The sequence below is a fragment of the Apteryx rowi genome, unplaced genomic scaffold (assembly GCF_003343035.1).
Source record: "Apteryx rowi isolate R43461 unplaced genomic scaffold, aptRow1 scaffold_14, whole genome shotgun sequence".
NCBI lineage: Eukaryota > Metazoa > Chordata > Aves > Apterygiformes > Apterygidae > Apteryx > Apteryx rowi.
The window spans coordinates 2,331,530-2,347,570 of NW_020447641.1; the positions used below are offsets into that span (position 1 = coordinate 2,331,530).

The 16,041-nt window shown below is 37.2% G+C and overlaps 1 protein-coding gene and 1 long non-coding RNA gene across 4 annotated transcripts; both read left to right on the plus strand.

Moving 5' to 3' along the window:
- The first annotated feature begins 395 nt into the window (after nucleotides 1-395).
- Nucleotides 396-7,667, plus strand: TMED5 (transmembrane p24 trafficking protein 5). Its single transcript, XM_026057586.1, has 5 exons — nucleotides 396-425; nucleotides 966-1,063; nucleotides 1,603-1,789; nucleotides 4,286-4,420; nucleotides 4,674-7,667. The coding sequence occupies exons 1-5, from the start codon at nucleotides 396-398 to the stop codon at nucleotides 4,890-4,892; spliced, it is 669 nt and encodes a 222-aa protein (XP_025913371.1). The 3' UTR covers nucleotides 4,893-7,667.
- Nucleotides 7,668-9,766: 2,099 nt separating this feature from the next.
- LOC112961858 lies at nucleotides 9,767-16,033 on the plus strand. 3 transcript variants are annotated; one of them, XR_003252135.1, is made up of 5 exons: nucleotides 9,767-10,051; nucleotides 11,030-11,117; nucleotides 11,275-11,398; nucleotides 12,910-13,020; nucleotides 13,693-16,033. It is a non-coding gene; the product is annotated as an uncharacterized LOC112961858 (long non-coding RNA). The 3 variants fall into 3 exon arrangements; XR_003252134.1 differs by having other exon boundaries at nucleotides 9,767-11,117; XR_003252136.1 differs by having other exon boundaries at nucleotides 9,767-11,117; nucleotides 14,956-16,033.
- Nucleotides 16,034-16,041: the final 8 nt, after the last annotated feature.

Here is a 16,041-nt window from a genome sequence, read left to right on the forward strand (position 1 = left end):
AACTGAGTTGCTAATCTTGATTATTTCCTAATTGCTTTAAGTTACATGCAAAATGGAACAGGAATCAAAGATGGAGGTGATCAAGCTCTGCTCACAGTCCTGTCTAAGCAAAATTAAAGTTTTTTAAAAAATCCTATTTTAGAAAGACAGTGCAAAGTAATGATAATGGCCCTTTCAAATTTATTACAAAGAGAACAAATGTCTTTAACAGGGAACTTACTTCTTCTACTCAGAGATAAATTTCTCTGCACTAATGGTAATAGTATTGATTCATCTTTCCAGTTGAATGTGTAGAAAAGGAATGCTATTCATGTGTTACTGGAAAGAGTTTGGGGAGTTTTTTTAATAGTTATCCTCAATTTAGTGGCTAAAGCACCAGAATATTTAAAGTGGAGATGCAGGTCATTCTCCAACGACATAATGCAGTAAGTGCTATGCTGATACAAAGTTTTGATTCAGTATGTTCAGACTGTATCATAGCCTTAAAGGTATATCACTACATATGTCTTTAATTTGATCAACTGTTAGCAGCTCATTTTCTCTTTTGGTGCATCTCCAGTCTTACTTTCAGTCAGGGCAAACTTTGCCCTTGATTTCAGCAGTAGATGACTTCTATACTCATAACTCACTGGAAAACGCCCCCGCACACCTCCACACACCCTGGCATGGACCAGGTTTAGTAATGTCATTGTAAATGTGATCCCTCTCTGCCCCCCGCCCAGTTACTACCTTTCCTGTTGAGAATTTCTACAACACAACCTATGTAGTGATACAACTGTAGCCATGTTAGTACTGTTAAAACAGCACAGTTTTGTTATGTTGTATACAGTTACTATGAAACTTTGAACTCTCATAGACAGATTCACCTTTTAAATTCTTCCTGCAACAGTTCCCTTACTTAGAAACTTATCTTCAGCAATGCAGACAGGAATTTCACTGTTTTTTTTGTTGTTGTTGTTTCATAGGTTTTAGATGGAGCAGGATTGGATGTTGATTTTCATCTACTGTCTCCAAAAGGTGAAACTCTAGTTTTTGATCAAAGAAAATCAGATGGAGTTCATACGTAAGTTTTACCTTTTTATAAACACTTAATGCTTTTTACATGGATCTTACCATAAGCTGAAGGATATTTTTGTTTTAATGATAGCTGTTAATAGTGAACAAAAGTAATTACTGTGGAGTTGAAAAAGGTATCCACAATCTAATATTAAAAACATGTTGTCAGTCATATAAATAAGGGGAAAAGTCCCCTATTTCTCTTTTTATCAAGGCATTAAATTAGAGTATAAGAATCCCACTGATATTATAGATTTTTCTTAGTCATTCACAATGTTTCAAAAGCCAAATAAAGGAAAAAGTAAAAGTAAGCTGCTGCTATCTTCATCATATTAAGACTTAAGAGTAGGCAGGGTTGGTTTTACTGTGACTGTGCAATCTGTAATGTGTCTTTAAATTTCTTATTTTTATATAAAAAGTTTACTGAGTTATTCCTAAATGCATGCTTGTCCCTCTTAAAGAGGAAAACTTGCTAATAAAACTCATCATTTCAGGACCAGTGCTAAAAATGTAATTAATTTAACAATATTTTGTTTATATATACAGTGTAGAAACAGAAGATGGTGATTACATGTTCTGCTTTGACAACACATTCAGTACCATTTCTGAGAAGGTTATTTTTTTTGAACTGATCCTGGACAACATGGGAGAAGATGGAGGACAAGATCAAGAGGACTGGAAGAAGTACGTTACAGGCACAGATCTCCTGGATATGAAACTGGAAGACATTCTGGTAAGTATTCAATCCTAAATTCTTCTGAATGTAAGAATATTTAGAAAAACTCGCTGTCATTCAGCCATTCAGTCTTGGTCTGATACATCATCCTGGAAGCTATTCCACTTGCCTGAAGTTCTACTGATACATGAAGCCCAATACCATGGATTTCTTGCTTCCACACAGAAGCTTGAGAATAGTTTTTGGAATAAAATTTCAGTCAGCTAGAAGAAGCTGTATAGATTTAGAAGTTGTTCTGCTTCCCATTCAAGCTTCCTTTTTCCTTACTGCTAAAATGGGATATTTTTCCCTAGTATCAATAAAATGAATATTTATAATATTAAAATATTGCTTAATCTCAGTGATGGAATTGGAATCACTGCATAGATTTCATCATGTTTGAAAATATAGTATTGGGCAAGTCTCTTGTTCCCATCTTTGCACAGGTGCCTCAGCCAGCATATGAGTTATTATTTCTATCTTAGACAATTTAGGAATTACTTTATTAGATTTTTTTAATCAATTTTATTTCCATCTTTTCCATCTCATAAACAATCTAGCTAGATCAGGAAATAATCTATACCACACTGCACGTTCACCTTTGCAGGCATTCAGAGGACATCTGAGAGAGTAGTGGTGAACCGCTAATAGGGCTGCTGAGCATGGTAGTATTACTGCTAAAGCAAGTGGAGAGAAGTAGGTGCTCTAAGTTACTCATCTGGCAGAGATACTGCACATAATGTCCTGAGGCACTGAGCAACTGCAGGGGGAAACTGTTCTCAGCTGATCCCAAGAAAATCTGTGAGGGACCTGCTCTCCTTGGCTGCTTTGCTTCTCATTTTTAATTCTTAAAGCTTACTTGAGTCAAACTGCTTCCAGTTTGTGACAACAGCAGCCACAGTTAGGATTTTCAGTTACTGTGAATGGTAAAGTTTGCTTAAACTATACACTGGTCCTGTGCGATGTAGGAAGATGACTGCCTCCCAGTCAAAGCTCTGTTTCCTTCCATGATCACTAAACGTTCAGATTACTGCAGAAGCAGAGGACTGCTTGGTGTTTCTGTAGCGTGTAGCACTGTGTTCAGCAGGATGCAGTAAAAGCCACTGTTTGTTTGCTGGTAGTTACAGACAGTAGGTATCCTGTTTAAAAAAAGTAAAATTGGCATCCAGAAAGACTCATTTTGAATACTTACTGAAGACAATCAGGTATAAGGAATGATGTTGTTTGTTGTGTCCTATTTATAGGAATAAACTAAAGCCAGATTTTCTAATGACAAAACAAACTTAATGTTTGAGATGCCAAATGTGTTGTAGATATATGAGGTATTTTTACATAGTTTAAGCCAAACACTGGATCTGAAAGTCAGACAGCCCTTCCAGTGACAAAGTGACAAAGCCAATTAGAGAAAACAAAGTCTAGAGGGGGGATTGCGAAGGAAACCCCTCTTACGCTAATCACAAGTAATATTCTAATGGATCTGAGAGTTAGTGTTGGGTATGTAAAAATATTTTTTCCAAAAGAAAAACAAATGCGGAACTTGTCTTCATTTGAGGTCCTTGCAGATCTTTAAAGCATGTAATTTTTGTGAAGTTAACACTAGTGTTTGATACCATTGTTTACCTAGTCAAGCTATTATATTACTTTTTGGAATTTCTGTGAGGACTTGCACAAATACTTAGCAGTTAAAGTCCTTAATTGCTAAAGTGCTTAAAGATAAACAAGACATTTTCTGGGGAAAATGGAGAAATATCTTATTTGTAAAGTTCTTTTATGCTGCTGGTGACATACGATCTTTAGTATTACCATAAAATTATCTGGCGTCCAAAAATAGCTTTTTTTGAAATGTTTTATGTTTAATATGGAGCAAGGAAAATGTCCATGGAGAAAAAGTTACTGATGGGGGGGTTTTTTACTTTTTTTTTTAATTTATACCATTCATCTACTATACTGTTACTGCACACATTACTCTTTTCACTAAAAGTTACCTCAGGTCCCATGGTGACAGCAAGAACTTAAGGCCTAGAAAATTGACACTTGATGAGATTTGCCTTTAGGTTGTGACTATCCATTATGCTGTGGATGAAACATAACAGTTTATAGGACCAAGTGTTTACTCTGTAAACCCTAAACACAGAGCGGATCTGGAGCAGCTGTTCTTAGGGCCAGAATGTTTATGTACTTCCTTGAGGCGAACTGTGCATTATTCATCTCCTTTATAGGATCTCTAGTCATCCTATTGACAAGATTTTTTTAAAAGTCAAAATTCTGCTTTAGTATCAAAGTTGAAGCAGTAGTTTATGGCCATTACAATTAAAGCAGAAGAAAAGAGATGGGAATGTAACATTACAATACCTCTTTTTTTTCTTTTTTTTTTTTTTTCCCCCTCCCCTACAGCTATAGACCTGTTTGGGTTAAAAGGTGCCTTAATCAGATTATTCATCAGAAAACAACTACCTTTGTTTTGCAACTCACTAGTACATTACTTGTTTTGGGTCTAATTTTTTTTTTTTACAGATAATTGCTTTTTACTTGCCTGAATACCTGGAATCACAGTTCCCCAAGATACAATGGAATATAAAAAAAATGGTTTTAGGTTTGACTTCTATCACACCTCCTATCCTCCAGTATGTGATGTCTGGGGGGAACAAGGTATTACTACTTGACCATAATGCCATGTTAATTAAGCCTTGTTAGGTGACAAATAATAAACAGGTTAGATGAATTAATGAAAACCCAGTGATAAAATATAGGTTTTATAAATGAAGTTAACTGTCTACTAGGTAAGAAATTAATACTGTATTACTACATTATTATTTAATACTTTCTATGTACTGCAAGCTATCTGTTTATATGAAATGTCCTTTTTTCCTCCTTCTAAAAATATTCTTTTGTTATTTACTAGGAATCCATCAACAGCGTCAAAGCTAGACTAAGCAAAAGTGTCCAGATTCAGACCCTACTCAGAGCATTTGAAGCTCGTGACCGAAATATACAAGAAAGCAACTTTGACAGAGTGAATTTCTGGTCCATGGTCAACTTGGGAGTAATGGCGGTGGTATCAGCTGTTCAGGTTTATATGTTGAAAAGTCTCTTCGAAGATAAGAGGAAAAGTAGAACTTAATATTCAGTATGATCATAAAGATATACAGGTGGGGGGAAGCAATAAATTGCTACAGGAAAGAAACAAAGAAAAACGTGACCTTTCAGATTCTTTTGAACAGCAGTAGACACATCAGGTTTCTAAGTCATATGGGGCTTTTTAACATGAACAAAATGCCTTGCCCCAAGCTCTTCCATCTTTGCAAGTGCTATTAACAAACAATTGTTTTTCATGCTTTTAGCATTTGTTAATCATTGTTAATGACTAGCTTATGCATAGCACAAAGGATGTGGGTTCATATGCAAAGTAATGTTAATACTGTCATCTTTTTGTTTGCATAAAACTTTAAATGGTAACTTAGATTTGGTTTGTTTGATGTTAAACATTGAGTGAATTTAAATCTGTGCCTACATGTTTACAAGATTGGGGCTCACAGAGTAGTCTGTGGTTACCATCATTTATCGTCAAAGCGAAGTGTTTTTTAAAAATACTCAGCTTTTGTTGTACAGCATCATGTAGAAACACTGGGCTAACATTGTGAGAACAAAATTATAGCTTTTTCATTTTTTTATATACAGATGGCTAAAATCAGCACTTTAAAGATAAACACTGTCAATGTGAAATTGAGTAATTGAGTCAGCGTTGAAAAGAATTAGAGAAAATAGGTGCAATTCCTGTTCATAATTTTTTCTGTCTTGTTTTGCAATCCCATTTTCCTTTTTGGCTGTTACATGAGATCCAAGATAAACTGACTATATATGGTGCACAGATGGATGCACACACAAATTGAAGCATGGTTTCTGAACTCTTAGTAATAGATGTGATCTATGTGTGATCACATCTAGATGTGAATTCATGTAATGCATTTTCAAGAAGTCATTTCTCATATTTTTTCCCTTTTATTTGCCAATTTTTTATTAGTATTTTTCTACTACATGTCTAAGACTAATGCAGCAATTAAGAGGGTGACTTGCATATGCATCAAAAAAGCATAGCTGCACATCTAAATTTTTCCTTTTTGCTCACCCTAATAGGTCTCTTAGCTGTGTAAGTACATTCTGTTCATATGAGCAGTGTTTGTAAATCTAGCTGTTTGTATGAGTAAGGAGGCATGAATTAAGGAAGCAATAAGGACAGGCTTCAAATTTTAGGATTAAATGAACATGTAACATGACTTAACTAAGGCAAAGCTATCCTCAAATTGCTGGCTTTTAATAGTACATTGTGAGTATGGAAAACTTGCCAAAAACCTTAAGTATATAAGAATGAACTTTTTTTAATAGTTCAAACTTAGCCATTTTTACAATGTGCCAAGTCATTGAAATTCCCTACAGAAATGAACTAACTACATCATTTCATCACAAAGTGTTTTAAAGACAATGAGTGTATTAGTGTTCTGCTTGTTCTTGGTTCGTCTGGGTATTAACAGCAGAATTGCAACTTTGAGACTTTCTGGGATAAAATTATTTTAGGGCGATAAGACAGGGTCAATATATGAATGAACAAACTTCATTCAAATGAAGTAGATGCTAGCAAGGGCTACAGTACACAGGAGCTGCGCTTCAACTTCAGACAATGGGACCTAGCAATAATATTTCTGGATAGTTTTTATAAATTAAAGTATTATTCCTTACAGAACTTATTACAGAGGATGCCAAAGGCTGCTGAGCTACTTGTCCCTTCTGCAAAGCTGCGTCCAAAATAAGACTGTTTCCCTTCAGTGTTCTGCATATCTTCTTTTCCCACATGATGCGTTCTATTCTCAACTGCTTGGAATTGGCAAGCTTATTAATTTGGTCAGGATAAAGCCTAGGAAAGATTAACTCTTTCTCCCAGTGTGGCAAATATTTTTCTGCCATTTCCGCCACATCTCCTGGCAGCAAAGTATCGTGTATCTATAACAGGACATAAGCCAAAGCTCACTGGAGTCAACTTTCAAGGTTTGGATCAGGTCCCCTCAGGGCAGGCAAATCAAGATTCTTCCTTTTGCTAGAAGAAAGAGGAGATCTATCTTCACTTGCATCGCCAAAAGTGTGATGCTACAAACCATCTGCACAATACTGTAACAGCTCTGTGAAACTCTCTGACATCTACCTCTTACATTTAAGCTACTAGATTCTAGCTTTCAGCTTAGACCTCCAACAGATGAGCTCTGCCAAGTTTTCCTAGAGCACCTCTCAAGGGATTAGGTCCACAGCTAATCTGCTCTGCCTCTCTGCCAGAGGTTAAACATCCAGTGCCAAAACAAGCCAGAATGTGCTTGCGCTTCACTTATCCTAGTTCAGTGTGGTATATTAGTTTAAGTTGCCTATGAATGCAGGCTTCTGATAAGACACCAGACTAAACTGCAGCAGCTTCTTTGATTAGGGACAGCAGTCTCTGGTACAGGGAAAATAATGCAACAATTATGGGCAGAGTTCATCTGGATGAAAGGATTATTTTCTAACTAAGAACTCTTACTGAATTTCTCCCCATTCAAGTTTGGCTGGTTATAGAAAATTTTAAACAGGGAATAAACTATAAAGGTTAACTGTGCTTTGACTTTAGCAGCTGGAAAATGTTTATCATAAGTGAAAGATTTGGCATTTAAACTTGCAGTTAAATAAAATTTCAACAGAATTTTGAAGAGCAGTCAAGTTGTATTTGATTGTATAAAATGTACAAAGGAAAACATCAATCTACAATAGTTTTTTTCTTAATGGATTTTTTATTCAGAATTAAATGTTTTTAGACTTGCAGATATTGAATAAGATTATGCAAAACCCTGAAATTTTCAATAAATGAAGCTTAAACTTGTGTTTGTGTTCTTCATTTTATAGTAAAGGAAAAATGCAAAAGATTGAGCATGCTAGGCTAACAAGAACTTTGAGTTATGCAGCTTTTAATTTCTTCCCTCATGCAAATGACTGTAGATTTACATAGCCATCAGATCAGAATTTGACACCAACCTCTGTAATCTCTGTAAGAAAGTGCAGATATTTAGTTCTGAAGTGACATCAGATGTATGTCAGCTAATGAGCCTTCAATTTTTCAGTATTTGCACTTTCATTAATAATGGTATTTTGTATTACAGCTGCAGTATATCCCTCCCAAGCTGAGTGGCTTTCAGTTATGCATGCAATGAGGTTAGGAACAATGCTGGGAAGGATAGCAGGCGCTGTCTTGTGCAACGTTGCAGCAGAGATCAGTAATACTACTGAGACTAGTAATAGATAAGACAGTTCCAAATGACAGTAATTAGAATTACTCTTAATACAGTGCTTGTGCAAAGTACAAAGCAACATGCAGTTACTGCAGTAATATATCTTTGTCAATGGCCTGATTACATCATAGACAACTAATTCATGCCAAAAGAAATAAGCACTGAATTTGTTATGCACCCTCCCCACCCTTTGCCATGTAAGAATGTAGAAATACTGTGACATTACTAGTTATAAATTTGCATGCAATGAGGCATTCTCTATCTTCTGAAAGGGGCAACGTAGCATTCACCATCTGTTGTGGAAAGCCTTTCTTACCATTGTTACTCTCTTCCATGATAGGAACTCTTTTCTCCATCTGTTAAAACTTATTCCTAAAGTTTAGGGGCTCTCCCTATTTAAAACTTCACCTGAACCTTCCAGACAGAATTCAAGATGTACTATCATGTAACATATCTGTATGTAGAATAAACTAACTATTCCATTACTCAGGGCCATTCTAAAGGAAAAAGAATTCCACCTCACTAGAATCAGTAATGTGAATTCACAAGATCTTCAGCTTCTATTAACAGCTACCACTATAAAAAAATCTTATGCAACTACTTATTTGGGACAGACAAGGAATTTACTGTCCATTTAATCACTATGAAAGAAGTAATATTGTCAGTGTTTTAAATGCAGTGATAGTTAAACCAAAATTATTACTCTTGTAAACAATCTTGCAAAAAAGATGACAAAAATATTCTTACCTAAAATTGGATTTCCGGTTAAAGGTAAAGCCTTGCATTTGCATTTTGAGAAAAATCCCACTAAAATAATCCATTTTAAATAATGAGTGAAGTAAATTTTAAGAATTGATGAGCTGGTAAAATTGGAGCAAATGGCTGGTAGAAGACACTCAAAAGGAGGCTAGTTCATTGTTTGGTAGTATTATCAGTGCCAAATGACCATGGCATATCAAGGGAATCTAAAAATTGTACCAATTTGCAGTCCTGATTTTGCAAGTGTTCAAACCAGCAAGAGCATGGCTAAAGTCTGTTCTTCTGGTTTGAAATACTAGAGTTACTAATGTATACAAAACCTCACAGATCAGTTTCACTTACTTACCTCTAATCTGGCTTCCAAATTTTTTTTAATATCCTCTACATATTACCAAGTGGGAATGGTAGCATCTTGCACCAAAGCTCTCTTCAAGCTTCCAACAGCATAAGCAAAACTGCTTTTGCTGCCCCACAGTGCAGGATCTAGGTCTAGACCAGGTCCAGTTTGCCCCTTCTTCATGAAAAGGTGGAGCTACACCAGCAAAGCTAAAGTCTAAGCCTGAGCCCAGAGAATCAAATTAATTGCTTCAATTGCAGTAGCTTTTGTCCCACAAACCTAACCTCTTCCCTGGCATTAGAAGTCAGCATGGCTTTCTTGGAAAGCGGTGTTAAGAATTGGGTCTTGGCTATTTTGCTGCCCCAGGAGACTGCTTGCTTTGCTTATACTTAGAAAAAGGCCTGCTCCTTTTAGATATAGCGCTGCTGTGGCCATACCAGTCTCTTATCTCCTTTCAGAGTGTTGCAGAAAATAAAAGTAGTAGCCTACAGTACTTCTTCACTCGCTGCAGGTACATCAATTAAATTGCACACACTGTCTCAGATGATTCCCCTCACTGATTAGTTTTCTATTTATTATTTTTACTTAAATAGGCTATCTGTAAGAGAGCACTCTGCTTTAACAAAGAAGAAACTGTATTAATCCACCACATGTGTTTTGGAAACAGAAAGCAAACGCAGGATTGGAGAACTCAACAGAACAAGCAGCAAATGAGCTTTAATAACTATTGCTGTCAGCACACAAGTACAGTAACAAATTTGGCAAGTTAACTCAAGCGACTTTGTACCCTGACCGAGTTCTCAGGTTCTTGGAGCACCAAGCTTCCAGCATAGCAAACACAGCATCCAGCTCCCCAAACCAGCAAACTGCCTCTTCTAAATGGTGGGTCCTATATTATCCAGAGGACTACAGATCCTTCTAAGTGAACCTAATTTACAGCCAGACTTGAACTGAGTCAGTGCCCATCAGAAATGGCACTGAGGTCCCCGAATCTAACCAGCCTGTCTGAATGCAGCAGGGAAGAGTAGATACTGTGGACTCTGATTAATCACTTGTTACAGTGGTCCAGTTCCCATGCTATCTGGTACTACTTTCTTCACAACTATCTAGTAACTCATATTCCTCCAGAGCAAAAATGTTCACACTGTACTCAGCTGGATTAGATTCATACTTGCCTCACGTTAAAACCAGCACCATAGTGGCATTTTATCTGGTGAAATGCTTCTTTAGAAATACACCGAAATTAGCATAAGCAGCACTAGATGCCAGTCTCTGTCTGGTCAACATGCTCTAGTGTCGAGGCTCCAGCAAAATTAACTCTTGGGAAACCATCTGTTTTAATTGTTTTAGAGCAGAAGGGGAAATCCCTGGTTCCAGCAAAACTGCACATACCACACTGACACTGGCAAACTAAAGCAGTTCCGCATTCGACACAAGAGACAGTAAAAGCCTCAGGCCAGCCTAAGTCAAGATAGTTTGGTACTAAATCAGCACCTCTGACTTAGGGAAACTACTTGTCTAGCTGGTTTAGTTACTAACAAGTAATACTCAAGTCCCAAGTGTCTCACGTTAAGAAAAAGTGAGAGGTATTATTCCTGAGGAACTGATTAATGGGAATTTGTATGCTCATGATATCACAAAAAAGACAGCAGCAAATTGAAACTGAAAAATGACTTTACTGCTGAAAACCAGTGACCGTCTGTCTTCACAAACACTTTTTAGAAAGGATTTTACAGATGAACTTTGGCTTGATATGTTGTTCTAACTTGTGTGCATGTTTGTACATCTGCAGTTAACAAGCAGTATGTAAGTCACATGCAATTATGAAAAGAATATAATAAAAAATATTTTTTTTTTCAGAGGCAAACAGCATAATCTGATTACCCACTAAGTGCTTCCAGAAATTCTCTCATTTTCCTCCTCTAAAGAAACAATTTATCTTACAAAAGTAAGTACTTGCATTCCTGATCAGGTATCATCAACATATTAAAAAATAAACAACTAGGGAAAAACAGAAGGAAAACAGAAAAATAATAAAACAGATTATAATAATAATAATACTATAATAATATGCAAGACAAATCAGAGCTTGTTTACCATTGCAGAAGACTGTTGTGAAACTCAGATCTGCCCGGAAGCCTGGTAACCACATTGCTCAAGTAATGAAACAGCAGCTTCCTTTTTCTCCTGTGTTGTGAGCTGGGGAGGTAGATACAATAAAATACCAAGGTACGATGTTAGGTTGCTGAACGGGGCAATTGCCAGCCGAGGGAACAGTGCTTTGAAACGGTCCATGTGCAGGGAAAACGATCAAAAGCCCTTGTGGACAAAGACATGATAAACGTGTTCCACGGTGCCCTCTCCCTTTCCTGGTCTCTCAAAGAGCACCTCTGTGAGAAAGGACACCTTCAGCCTTAACTTCCCCATATGCACAACGCCAGCGCCCTCGTGCCCGGGGCTGGCACGAGGCCGCTGCAGCTCGCGTACCCCACAGCGCAGCGCAGCGCAGCATAGCACAGCGCTTCCTGTGTTTATTCAAGCCCATTTGCCAGTTTGCAGCACTACCCTCAGAGAGGCCGTAGCCAGAGTGGTACAGTGGTAAGACTACCTTATTAAAAATATTATTTAATCAGCCACAGCAATTACCTTTTTTGAGATTTTTTTTTTAAAACAAATATTTACATGTAAATCTGTCTTAAAGACTCATTATCCCCAGTAATGAACTAACTTCTTTAAAAACTAAGTGCTTCTATGTCTTGCCTGGTTCCAAAGAACAGTTCACTTTTTTTAGACTTCAACTTTAAAACTTCCTAACTTCTGCACTCTGCTGCAGATAGGAGATAATGCTAGGAGAGGAGATGCACAACGCAGGTATTGCTGAGCAATGGCTTACCTGAAGCCCTTCCTTTTCTTCAGACTTCTTTCTCTCCCCAGTAGTACCCTATGACAGAAACCCACTATTCATACAGGAGAAATGCTAACAGAGAGGTGAATAAGCAGTGTATAAATAAAATTATTGCAGAGCAGATCTAAAGCTATCCACCTTATTGCAGGATTTCTTTGTTCAATGTTGTTCTCAAAACCAACCATTTAGTTAAGGTAACTGTTGGTTTTGAAAGCAGGTGAAAATAATAATAAATAAAATCTAATAGTAAACACCCCTATGCTGCTTAATTTTCACTAGAAGCATCTGCATTATGTTATCTTCTCTCATGCTATCAGTTACTATAGCTGAGGACGGTTAATAAGACTTGGAAACCAGTAGAGCTCACAAGCCCAAGGTTAGGATGTACCAAGTTTCTGGAAACAAGAGATCCTTCATAACTCTCCATCTGCTACCTGCCCAATTGGCATACCAGTGTATAAGGTAGGCAGAGAGTTGACCAGAGAACAGCTGTAATAGCACATAGCTACTCTATAGTCTGTATCTTTATTTCAAACCAAACGTTATGTTCAAGGTACCTGACATTAGCTATTTTCTAATTAAGGTCATTTTTCTATTATGCACGAGGATTTTAAGGAGTGGCGAATCTCAGCTGAAGTCACCAAAGATGCCCACAACTGTCCACAAAAAAAGCTTGTCACAGTTTGTTGAACCCTAGTCCCAGCCAGTTAATGAGAAAACTCCTGATTACATTCTCTGGAGAGATGGGAGAAGGGCAGAACCGAACCCTCCCATGCCACCCTGCCCCACACTGCCTCTCCTAAAAGCATTCTTCCCCGTATCTTCTCTTCCACAGGATGACAGCACAAGCCTGGGAAGAAGGAAGCAGGCTCAGGTACCAGTAGCCAAACCAATGGAAGTTCCCACTCTAAAGTTCAGCACTTACCTCTCAATGACTGCTGTGCAGGTGAGCACTTAGACGACTTGGGTTTTTGTACTAAAAGCTTCACCTTCTGTAAGGAAGGAACTTTTGTCACTTTTGTCACCTTTGCACTTTTATTGATTCTTAGTCCTATCTCTAATCCTTCTTCTCAGGCTCACCCTTCCCTCCCGCTCCCACTACAAATATATTTTTGTATGCTATAGCCTGAAAATCTCTGCAATTGTTCATTCGTTACTTCCTCTTCCCTGAATTTCCAACCGCTGCCTATAGATCTCCAGAATTTGACTATCTTACTGCTTTCTGATTGCTGCTGTCATGCAACCAATTTGTCAAGTTATGAATATAGAGCTAGAGCAAGCAAGTGAAGAACACATAAAGTAGGCAATGCATAACATTCTTAGTTACATTCATGAACAAGAGTAAAGTGTATGTAGCAAAGCAAAAACTACCAAGTTACATGATGACATGAGCGAATGCAATAGTAGCAACAACTTTCTGAGTATTCAATAGGACATGGCAGAGCACAATGAAGTTCTTAGAAATGGTGCTTACAGAAGAACAAGCTTGATTTAGAGCAAGATAGAACTATTGATTAGCTTCTTGCCATAAAGCAGGTTTTGAAGAACTATGCAGAACATAAATGAGCTTATAAGAGTAATCCTGCAGATTTCAAACAGGTCTCTAAACATTTTGCAGGACAACTTTTGTCAGGTTTTGAAAATGTACAGCATCAAATCCCAAGAATCTAGCTGGACTAAGAGTGAGCGCTTCAAAACAACAACGATCCTAAAACAGTAACGCACATATTAACCGTAGGTGTTAACACTGTGAGATGCATTAAGAACAATCATGTCACCTTTAGGATCACAATAAAGTTAATGTTACTGCACTGGACATGGAGCTTTTAAACAGAAGACTAGGAAACCAAAAACATGTGGAATGCAATTAACACAGAACACAAAATACCCAATGAGGAAAAGAACAGAAGACTGTCACACTCAGAAGCTGGAAACAAACTAGGACAAGTGAAAAATAAATGCACATTAGGATCAATGAGCAGATTAGGCAAAAATGACATTAAAAGAACTGGATGAGCTACAACTGTATTTGAAAAACTAAAATCAGGAAGGCAAAATATTCTGGTATGAATAAAAATCAGAACAACTATTTGTCTTATGGTGTATGGATTTCATGAAGAAATATGAAGAAATCTCATAAGAGAAAAAACAGCAGAGATGAACTAGCTGAGAGGAATATTTAAGGGATTCAGAATTACAGAACAGAAAGTAAAGAATGTCATAGCCATGCCACTATACTGCCCCAGAAGGTGAAAATTTTGATGTATGTCAAGAATGATCCCAAAGGGATACCACAAATGGAATTAGGTAACAGGAATTAAAAACAGAATATGAAGGATGCATTGGACACACTTAAGACATATATAAGGCATACATAATCCAAAAGTTTGAGTGAAGTTTACAATATAAAATCCACCATTTCACTGTTGCTGAAGGAAGTGAAAGAACAGCAAAAGTGTCAAATTCCAAGCTCATTCTCAGTCTGTGCGCTTCTATCTGTACTCTCTTGCTTTACTTTCTTTCCCCTGCATTACCTTTCTCAAAAGATGGTCATTACCCTTTTAACTTTCTTCGGGGACTCCAAAGGATTCCACTTCTTTCTCTGTCCTCCCCTTCTTTATATCTCACCTGCAGATGATCCAATTTGCAAAAATCAACTTGCCTATGAACTTTAGGTTGGCAAATCAGATTTAAAAAACAAACAAACAAACTCCTTACTACATCCTTCTGACTAAACTAAGATCTCAATACATCTTTCTGACACCTCCACATGGGTGGTTTAGGCATCAACTTAGGCATCAACTTTAGGCATCAATCAAGTTCAGCATAGCCCAAACAGAACTTAAAACTTTCCACCTCAAGCCTTTTTCTCTATTTCTAGAGAATATCATTTTCTGCCATCATACCACCTAACTCAGCTAGATGTGGAGCAACTGGGGAAGTGGCATGGTTTAAAGCCTGAAAACTTTACCTGCATAGCATTTGCAAGATTCATCCTTTCCCTTTTGTGCACAGAACTGATGTTCTTGTCCAGTTCATCGCTGTGTTCTGACTATAGCTCCATCTCCAGTCTTGACATGTTTCATCTCAATTCGCCAATTTCCTTCTAAAATACAACACTGAAGATCACTTTAGTGGGATGTTTCAAATACTTGCCCATTTTTCTGATTATCTCCACTTACCTCCCCTACTCCTCCCTTGATCACAACTGTTTTTCTTCACTTTCAAGGCCCTTTTTTGGATTATTTCCAACTTTTTTATGCTAAATGAAAATATTAACCTTCATTTCACAAATCATGCTGTTTTTCAAAATTCCTTTGTATTCAAACAAATTCAACATGTACTCAAAAAGTCCCCTATGCCTATAAAAGCATAGTTATTTTTCAAAATTCCTCTTGAAGTTGTTTTGTTGGGAACAATGACTTGGCAAGCAGTTTGCTATGACCGTTGTTTTAAAACGCTTAACAATAAATAATGTGCCATTATTTCTTTGCTGTCTTGTTCATCTACCTGATGCCTACATTTTTAGAATGGCCTCAAGACAAAGAGTTCGCCTATCTAAATACTATGGTAATACAAATAATACATAATAGGAAAATATTAAATCTGACACACATGGAAATGATTCTGAATCAATGACCACATCCAGGCTGGATTACCTCCATTTACGCACATGCACACATACAATAATCAAGTCACACTAATAAGAAATCATTATGTACAGCAAAATTTGTGTTTGTCCTTTAGACACTCCATTACCGCACACATCAAAATTCACATAAATAAGAGAAAGGCATTTGCAGGTGTGCTTTAATTACTACCCTAGCTGTATCTTCAGCAGCACCACTGCAGCATTTCCAAATACATGACCTTGTAACAAAGTATCCCTCAAGCATAGCTGGAACACAAGTTAGTGTCTATGTGCAGGGCAAATGCTCCAGGGTCACACAGGAAAGCTATAGATAGA